General features: G+C 38.8%; 2 protein-coding genes across 3 annotated transcripts; both read right to left on the bottom strand.

The window, feature by feature from the left end:
• Positions 1-283: 283 nt before the first annotated feature.
• dynll2a (dynein, light chain, LC8-type 2a) lies at positions 284-3,689 on the bottom strand. Of its 2 annotated transcripts, none has more exons than XM_079246274.1 (3): positions 3,543-3,689; positions 2,868-3,011; positions 284-1,260 (listed from the first exon to the last, which is right to left on the bottom strand). In XM_079246274.1, exons 2-3 carry the CDS (start codon positions 2,997-2,999, stop codon positions 1,123-1,125), a joined length of 270 nt encoding a protein of 89 aa, XP_079102400.1. In that variant the 5' UTR covers positions 3,000-3,011; positions 3,543-3,689; the 3' UTR covers positions 284-1,122. The 2 variants fall into 2 exon arrangements, with proteins under 2 accessions (XP_079102400.1, XP_079102399.1); XM_079246273.1 differs by having other exon boundaries at positions 285-1,260; positions 2,868-3,014.
• Positions 3,690-4,144: 455 nt separating this feature from the next.
• srsf1a (serine and arginine rich splicing factor 1a) lies at positions 4,145-8,527 on the bottom strand. The gene is made up of 5 exons (XM_079245804.1): positions 8,121-8,527; positions 7,412-7,593; positions 5,851-6,023; positions 4,934-5,675; positions 4,145-4,506 (listed from the first exon to the last, which is right to left on the bottom strand). Exons 1-4 carry the CDS (start codon positions 8,306-8,308, stop codon positions 5,478-5,480), a joined length of 741 nt encoding a protein of 246 aa, XP_079101930.1. The 5' UTR covers positions 8,309-8,527; the 3' UTR covers positions 4,145-4,506; positions 4,934-5,477.
• Between the last annotated feature and the right edge of the window lie 887 nt (positions 8,528-9,414).

Here is a 9,414-nt window from a genome sequence, read left to right as displayed (position 1 = left end):
TCATAGTCTAAACTCCAGATGCGGTGTTTCCTGCCATGTCTGGCAGTACACCGGCATAGCAAAACTGGATGCAGCAACTTCTAAGTTAACAAGAACCACAGGAGACAACACAGCTTGCAGTTACAGGGACAAGAAACATCTGTTTGGTCCCATATCTGAAAGTTGAAATGTTGGTTAATTGCCTTCATTTGTATTACTTTGCTCCTTGCAGCAAACAAAAATGTATATATATATATATATATATATATATATATATATATATATATATATATATATATATATATATATATATATAGTTTTTATCCTTCAAACATGCAGTAACACAGGATGGTAACTGAAACCTAGGTAGGTGAGTTGGTAATTTTGGTAACATCTAAAGTGTTACAGAGTAAGGTCTGTGTATGTGAGCCTTAATTGCTCCATCATTCTTCACAGTGAAAATTGAAGAGTTGAGAAACTAAACATCCCTGGAAATGTTTGCACTGGCTTGTGCTGGTTCTGAGGTGTCAAGTGTGTCTGACATTGTGACATCTTCTCTGAATATGACTTGCTAAAATTTCATCCTCTGCAGGGGATTTGTTTCGCATCCAAATAAAAAACAAAACAAAACAAAACATGTTTTTCTAACATGCAAATTTCCAGAAAACTTCCATCAGTTCAACACTGGAAATAAATCAAGTCATCATGTGAAAAGAGAATGACATCAATTCCTCTTTGAGTGTCGTTATGATGAATTATTACACCGGTAAATCATGATTTTACCTTCCAAAAGAACAGAGTCTCAATACAAGATCTGGCAATGCCACTTGTGAAGGAAAGCAGATGCACCACTACATTCTACAGCTTTCCTTTATTATACAATCAAGGGCCACACTGAATCTTTTACAACCTAGAATTTAACAGCATCAACAAAAACTACTTCAGTTGCATTGAAATGGCAACTATCGAAAAGTAAACTTACTGTAACATACATATTAAATAGTGTATAGTCCATGCAAATGCGCACGGCGGGTTTTGCATCATTATGGTATGTCATTATTAATGTATGGGAGACATCAGCCACCAGTGCATTTCCAATTTACGCTCAGGGAGAGAAACTCCTCAATACCCATCAGAAACCTCTCAGCCAGACTTGAAGAGTAAGATAGCCACTTGGCCCAAGTAGAAATAAATAAAATGCTTTGTCTCGTGGGTGACGTAGCTGCCGAAGTTCCTCCCAACAATGCAGTGCCAGGTGGGATTGTACTTCTTGTCAAACTCCTGAAAAGAGGCAAAACCAGGAGATTAATCAATGCCAGTGGCTGACACTCACTGACATACTTGGTCTAACACAGCTAGGAATGTGGTAGCCATTCCGTACATGCTGGAGAAAACTGACTTTTGAACAAGCACTGATTTTCTTTGTGGTATAGTCAATCCACAGTAAATAACCCCATTCACCCTTTACAGAGTGGTGAGGATGTAGAGCCCGTCCCAGCTGTGCACACTGTAGACCGATGGTGTGAGGCGATTACAGTGCTGATGTAGACAGGCAGCAGTACACATTCAAAGTCATGGCGAATTTAGAATCACATATTAGTCTGCGACTGGACAGCAGGAGGAAACTGGAAAAGTACTTCTTTTTGCAAACAATGGCTATAAAACCAAAGTTATTATGTAGAGTTCGAGGCTGCAAAAACAAATAAATAAATTAAGAGGCTGCTTACATAAAACAGCACAGTATTTACTGATTTATTTCACCTGATCAACAACTGATCACATGACTCATTTTCAGGGCCGGATTAAAAGTGCACAGGCCCCTGGGCCCAGAGTGTTCCAGGGGCCCCCTTCCCCATCGCAACATTGTAAAAATTGTGAATTATACACTGTGAAACTACATTTCTAACATCTCTCAGCCAGTGATATCAATAGCAATACACTAGACACTGTTGTGTAACTATGTGGCTTTTATATACATTTTGTTTCATGTCCTGCTGGTGTATCCCCTATGTGGGCCCCACATGGGCTCTACATAGGCTTCAGGTGGGCTTGGGCTACTGGGCCCGTGCCCATAATGCCCACTGGATAATTTGGCCTTGCTCATTTCTAATTTGAAAGGTTATCATGAGTGATATCAGAGGAGGTCAAGTATCTCGAGTGATATTTTATGGACTGCTTGTCTCATTTCTGGAGTTCTTTCCAACTCTGACCCTCACATCAGCTTCCACAGCGGGACAACAGGCTTCAGCCTAAACCTATGGGCCACTGGTGATTGTGTTACAGATATTCAAAGAAAAAATTGGAGTCTCCTGCCTGATTCCTAACTTTATGGATACCTCCGGCCTCTGCTTACAGCTGGAAAAACAGTAGTAAGAAGAAACCACATTAGTTTCAAACAGAAGAAAAGTGGGAAAATATTTTTGTATGTTTGTTTCACTTGATGAAAAAGTCTTTTAAGAGTGTTTTCTTGTAATTACATTTACATATAAATGCTACTTTTAAATTAGTCCAAACTTCCCTTTCACCTTACTTTTGTGCCTTACTATGTGATTCACTCTTACAACAGCTTTGTCCCATTATCTGTCTGATCTGTAAAGCACTACAGAGTGCTGCTCTTTACAGAGCGAACTCTACAATAAGGGCGACTGAAATTTATACATCTGATATCAGCTAAATCGTGAAAAATCACCAGTTTTTTGTTTGTTGTACCTGTTTGATTTATTTGCAAACAAGCGTATTTGAGATTTGTGGATTGCAAACAATAGGAACTTGGGTTTGATCAGAAGTCTTTTCTCCTCATAGGGCAAAAAAAATAGATCTGAGAACACTGAAATCATGTACCACTGGTGAAAACCACAGTGCTGTGCATGCACCCGTTCTAGTCTTACCTTCTTTATGTAGGCAGCAATGTCCTTCTCTATGTTGTACTTCTCCATGGCCTGTGTGGCACAGTCCACGGCGTCCTGCTGCATGTCCTCGGACATGTCTGCGTTCTTGATCACAGCTTTCCTGTCAGTCATGGTTGAGGAAGCCTTCTGTTGAAGAAGCAGGCAGGGTCACTCGGACGTACCGCACTGAAAATTGACACTGCACGTGGTGATGATGGTGATGATGATGTTGACGATGATGGGGATGGTTTTAGGCCAGCCGGATCTTCGCAATTCCTCAACCACACGCAGAATATCACGCCGTTTGGCATGGCGTTTTCTGCTGTTAGCTCGGATCTGTGTTTAAAAAACTAAAGATTGTGTATTTTTGTCTGTTTTTCACACAATACCTTTACTTAAAGCTTGCGTAGATTGGCTATGAAACTTGATACAGATGGAGTTGGATTACTTAGCTAAATCACTTTCGGATAAAAGCTGCATCAAGACAGCAAAATAAGAAATGTCGAATTATATCCAGAGACATTTTAATACTCAGAGGCCATGGAAATATATAATCAATCAAAATACATAGATGCGTACGCCTAAAATACAAGAAAAACTCAGATTCGTATATGTAATAATAGGCAAGTTAACCTTTTTTTTTTTTTTTTTTCAATAGCAAAATTTCCATCTCACCTTTCTTTGCGCCGACTGAAGTAACTTTTTATTAAATATATATTCAAGCTAACCAGTGGGGATGGTTTAGATGATGCTGCGGCTAATTGCTTTTTAAAGATTTACACAATAAGCTTGTAGGTAGGTTGTCTCCGCGTTGCTCCAGCAGCTCCCCGCCCCTCTGCTGCATGCTGCGGCCTGCCATTGGCTGGACGGCAGCCTCCCCGGCTATTGCAAGCGTTTTTCTCCAGCTCCTGTCTGCCAGCATCTTATTTCATCCCACAATGCATCATTCACAGTACACACCACTGACTGTGGCCCGAGAGGAAACTAAACCTTGGCTGACGGTAGGGATCACTTGGCCGGGCGTAAAAAGGGTTTTCATCAGCTGCCTTCACAGCACAACATTACCGCTTTTAATGCTGAATACATGCGTTTGTATTGTTTATTTCAGCTCTTTGGTTCACTTATATGCTCCTCACCAGCATAGAAAGCTTCATTAGACAGTTAATGTTTGGGTCATAAATGAAAACAAAACCAAAGTATCATTGTTTTAATGTTTTTATTGAAAATGCTAAGAGAAAAAGAAAGATTAAGCAAAAATAAAAAAAACTACACCCATGTTAAACCCCCTCCCCTCATTTCATTCCCTCATACCAGGCATCTACGACTCCATCCTGTGATCCAACTTCCTGGTCCTCTGTTTCCTTTTCTTGTACAATAAAGCCATTATCACTTATTTTTTAAAAAAAAAAAAAAAAAAAAAAAAAAAAAAGGCAGGGGGCCTAAAACAAAAAAAAGAAAAAAGTGTGGGGGGGGAGTGGTTTCTCTGGGACTCCCATTAATTCGTTCTGAAATCAACCAATATGAATCCTCGAAAACGACTCCCGTTCCGAGCATCCATCCTTGCCTATCCCTTCCCTAATCGATCCACTCATCCAGCTCCAAGGATTGGGATCCACTGAGCCACTCCTCCAATCAAAACCTTGAAATACCAGGAAGAAAATCAGAGGCAGACTGTTAGAATAAAATGTCAATAGTTTTGGGCCCATTTTCTTTTCCTTGTTGAGCACTAATCTTAGGTCAAGAAACAAAAAAAAAAAAAAAAAAAAGAAAAAAGAAAAGCCACTGAGCACAAAAACTATTGTTCCCTGACCTTAAAATACTTTTACTATTGAGGACATTTAAAAGTGGGATGTTTTAAAAAATTATTCTGATCTTTCACATTTGACAGCAAAAGTGTTACACTTACATCACAACATTGGTTTTAGGACTGCTTATTCTGTCACAGGCCAAAGTAACATGTTAAAGACTGTTTATATAACAAGGTACAGCACATAAGGCTTTTATTAAATAACATGCATGACATTTCAACCTATCAAAGTGTTCAATTTATGGAATATGAAGCATACCATTGCCTCGACCTGATTGCTCCTAGATGTCCTATCCTGACCATACAAATGAAATGTGCTCCACAATGGTTTTATTCCAAATCACTTTAATCCTTCTCCTCAGATGTCTAAAGGAAGACACAAGGGTAAAATACAGTTAAGCATCGGGCTACTCGTCAAAACAGCCCACCCACCATATCCAAAGAGAACCTACTAAAAAAAACTCAAACAAGATCTTCAATTTTAACACTTGCAAAAACATTGAGTGCTGCTCAGGACAGCTCAACATTTTTGAAGTTCAACACAGCACAATTTGTAATGTTGCAAAAATTGAGATGACAGAAGGGAAGAGAGGGGAAAAACAAAAGGGCAAATCAGATTGAGACAGGAAGGGAAAGGCAGAGAAGGGATGGGGAAGTACATCTACATACCAGGATCATCCACAAGGACATCGGGACAAGAAATGCAAAAATTAAAAATCAATAGCTGACATCTGGAGTAACTTATAAGAGGTAAAAACAGGAGGGAATACATCAAAAGGGCAGAACATTGATGGTAGTGAGGTTTAGGAACGGGAGCGAGAGCGGCTGTGACGAGGCGAGTAGCGGGGCGATCCTCTGCCACGACCACGTGAATTGCTGCGACTGCGGCTGGCGCTGCGACTGCGGCTTCTGCTCCGGCTGCCACGGCTGCGGGAGCGTGATCTTCCGTAACTTGGGCTGCGGGGACCATCTAATTTCACACGAATGTATGCAGTCTCTCCCTAGCGGACACAAAAAACTTGACATTGAAAAGACAACATTCCTGTCTCTGCTGGAAATACATGTGGACATCAGGGCTGGGTGCTGTTCAATTCATCCAATAGATTTCATCAAGTACTCACCTCCACACAGCAAAGATATATTTTCCATGACCATTGATCAAATCAGTACACATACCTCATGTGAACGGAATTTGGTGTTGTCCAGCTTTCGAACAGCATAGGTCATGTCTTCTTTGCGCACAAATTCTACTACTCCGGTTCCATCTCTGTAAACATCAGCATAGCACACGTCGCCAGCCTCACGCATGTGGTCCTTCAGGTCCTGCCAGCTGCCACTCTGAGGGAGACCTGGATAACAGAGAGGTTTTGTGTTAGCAAACACACATGACTCCCCAGAACAGTTGTTGAGCAGACAAATAATGTGTAATAGAAACATAATTAATGCAAAAGAAAAAAGAAAAAAAAAAAAAAGGGGGGGGGGGGGGTTAAAACTGTTTCACAGACTTGAGGTGATTTCTGCAGCTGTCAAGGTGAGGTTAGGTCCCCTTGGAAAGACATCCATCCGACACAAATAGCAGATGATCAGGGATAAACAGGAGTAAAACTATAGAAAACTGGTAAAAATTAAATACATTTTATAACCTAAAATTTTGATTTGGACCACGAATAAGTTGCTTTGCTGTTGACAACTTAAACATCAACATTTGAGCAGTTTTTACTTTCCTAGGGGTTAAACATTTAAGATTGCCAACTCAAAAAGGCTACAAGTTTTTAAGACTAATTACAAATGACATACCCATTTAAGAACCAATGGCACAATCAGCGGTGGTGAATTGTACTATATTGAGCCAATTTTGAAATGCAACACACTTTCGTGGTATTTTAAACTTTGACCAATAAAAATATTTCAACTTACCCTAGAGTATTTTTCAGTATAATGTTTAAGCTGCCACAACTTTAAATTCAATTAAAAGGAGAAAAGAGCAAAACATTAGATTAAAAAAATATCTGCATGCCAAATTCCTTTCTTGCTTTAAAGTTTATGTGGCTACTGATTTACCATGTCCGATATGCTTTTGTCCCGATTTGATTCAATTCCTATTTTTTCAGTGCCGATTCAATTTAAATTGTGATTCTCACAATTCTTCGATATTGCTGATTTTTGTAATTAATAACAAAAAATACGTAAACTTTTTTTTCTTGATTTCAAATGAGGAAAAAACAACAGTAGCCACACCATCATTCTGCTGCTATAATGCCTAAGAAGACAAGTAAAAAGATCAATAAAAAAGGGTAAAAAAAAAAAAAAAAAAAAAAAAGACCAATTTTACACTGGATTACTTATATTTGTTTGGGAAAAAAATCGATTTTTTTAACAAACAAAAAAACCTATTCTAAAATTGTAAAGCAAAAAATCCCAATGTTCGATATTTAAAAAATATTAGATTTTCCCTCCCCTAATGTCCATCAATCAATTTTAGTCCAGGAATTATTGTAATGGATATAACGCTAATGTTCAAAGGCAAATTACATTGTTGTAGAGAATTAAAATAGGAAAAAAAAATCTTTTAGTATAATTTTATATATGTGTGTGTGCAACATCTTAGCAGCCTTTTCACATAACCAATTCTTTAAAATTAAATGGTCCAGACATTAATTATTGTGCAAAACAAGACAATCGTTAAGACATTACTACCATTATGTCTCATTACTGACGGACCATCTTGCTCTTTTACCTGAAACAACGACCCTGTACTCCGAGCGTCTGGACGGAGGCCCGTATCTGCCTCTGGGTGCTCCACCAATCCCTCCAAAACCGCCTCCCCGTGAGCCTCTGCCGCTCCGTGGAAACTCCACGCGCAGTCTGTAGCCGTCGTAGTCATATCCATCACGTCCGTAGACTGCATCATCGGCGTCCCTGTTAAACGATGGGAAAGGCACACAAGAAATTAACATTAGTAGAAGCGAGGTTGATCATGCATGCAGGGAGCAGCATGAGAGTCAGCCATGTTGGTGGCTCTTCAACTCTGCTAATCCGCCTTGCAAGCATGCAAACAAGTTCACTAATGGTGTTAGATTTGTTTAAAAATACACACGTCTCTGGGTGGCGGCATTAAATTCACTTAAGAATGAAGCCCTGTGTTATAATAGCTTTGTCCCAACCAGTCTATGGTTTTAAACCATTTACCAAAGCAGAAACGAGGCGGAGAAGGTGTCATACTATTCAAATACTGTGACTATATTGTCAGAAATAAGATATAATATAAACTCTTGCACCATTGTGCACTGAGAAGAGTATAAACATTATTGAACTTGAAACCATGAGGGCACGCCACGTTTCATTACGAGGACAATGCAAATCCAGGTAATAGTCTGATCCCTAAGCAACGCGTTAAACACAATGGTGCTGTCTGTGGCCTAGCATGCTAACAATTAGCTCTTTACCTCGGGTCTTCAAATTCGATAAAGGCGAAAGGTGGTCCCCCTCTTCGGTTCTTCAGGTCGATATCTCTGATTGTTCCGTATTTATAAAAGACGTCTTCTACATCTTTTGTGCGAATATCTGGGGGGAGATTTCCGACGTAAATCCTGCAGTCGTTGTTTCCAGCGGGGCCTCGCACAACACCAGACATGGCTGCTAACTTATTAAGCCAAAGGTCTGTTCTTTGCAGGATTCAGAGTAGCTGCCGCACAAAAAGAGATTACACTCCAAACGACTGTAAATAGGCAACAGGAAAATCTAAAGCAATAGGTGAAAAAAGAATACTGTTTTAAATACAATGTGCACGATATTTAATGAGTAGCAGAAACTCGATCTCTAGACGTGACCCTATCTACTCCAGATTTCTTCAGGATCCGCGCCTCTTCACAGAGAATCTCATGAATACCGGAAACTCTGCATTCGAATCTGACACATCCGCCTTGGAAAGTAGTCCGCCTACAGGCACGTGTGTGTAAAAAAAAAAAAAAAACAACAACAACAACAAAAAAAAAAAAACTGCTTATGTATATATGACGAAATAAAATATAGTTTCGTTTCAATTCTGGCATAAAATTTATAAACTGAACTGATCACCTAAGATCATATAAAACAAGAAAGAGTTGAAGCAACACAAATGTGACCTCAGAATGACTAAGAGATGCAAAAACAACTTAAATTAGATGCAAACAAGTGGAAAAATATTCAAAATGACAAAAAAAAAAAAAAAAAAAAAAAAAAAAAGCGCCAGAGAAAGGACAATGAAGAGATATAAAGTGATGCAAAGACCATGAGACATAAAAGACACGAAACAGTCCTTGTGCACACATTGTGTCTGGTTCGTGGATGTGTTCATTCTTTGTATAGATATTTGTACATAGTGGTTTTAAAATAGTTCATTATGAAAAGCATAATTTAATGCTGTTGTATTTTGTACCAGTTGTTTAATACTTTACTGACTAGTTACTTATATATTTTTGTAACTCAAAGAGTCCAAAAAAAGAAATAAATTTTTCAGCGTTGAAGTATATTTTTACCACCTCAGCAGTCTTATGTCCTAAATATAATGTAGTATTCAGAAAACACATTCCGCAACATGAGATCTTTCTCTGATGATTCAACTTTTTGAATTTGAATATTTAGACTATCAGCGTTTTCACAAAATGTTTGAAAAAAGTTTAGGATTGTGTCAATAGGATCATAAACCCAGGTTAATCTTCATCATTTTTCCATGTACTGTGTGTCTTTATATCTGGCCAG

Source organism: Telmatherina bonti (assembly GCF_933228915.1).
Source record: "Telmatherina bonti genome assembly, chromosome: 9".
Taxonomy (NCBI): domain Eukaryota; kingdom Metazoa; phylum Chordata; class Actinopteri; order Atheriniformes; family Telmatherinidae; genus Telmatherina; species Telmatherina bonti.
This window is presented reverse-complemented; position numbering and strand designations above follow the sequence as displayed.

Excerpts from the sequence above, each read along its gene's own strand:
- srsf1a (XM_079245804.1), bottom strand. The coding sequence starts at position 8,308 with ATGTCTGGTGTTGTGCGAGGCCCCGCTGGAAACAACGACTGCAGGATT. Across the intron at positions 6,024-7,411 it reads GTACAGGGTCGTTGTTTCAG|GTCTCCCTCAGAGTGGCAGC; the intron begins GTAAAAGAGCAA and ends TCTGTTATCCAG. Across the intron at positions 5,676-5,850 it reads CCAAATTCCGTTCACATGAG|GGAGAGACTGCATACATTCG; the intron begins GTATGTGTACTG and ends TGTGTCCGCTAG.
- dynll2a (XM_079246274.1), bottom strand. The coding sequence starts at position 2,999 with ATGACTGACAGGAAAGCTGTGATCAAGAACGCAGACATGTCCGAGGAC. Across the intron at positions 1,261-2,867 it reads TTGCTGCCTACATAAAGAAG|GAGTTTGACAAGAAGTACAA; the intron begins GTAAGACTAGAA and ends GCCTCTTTTCAG.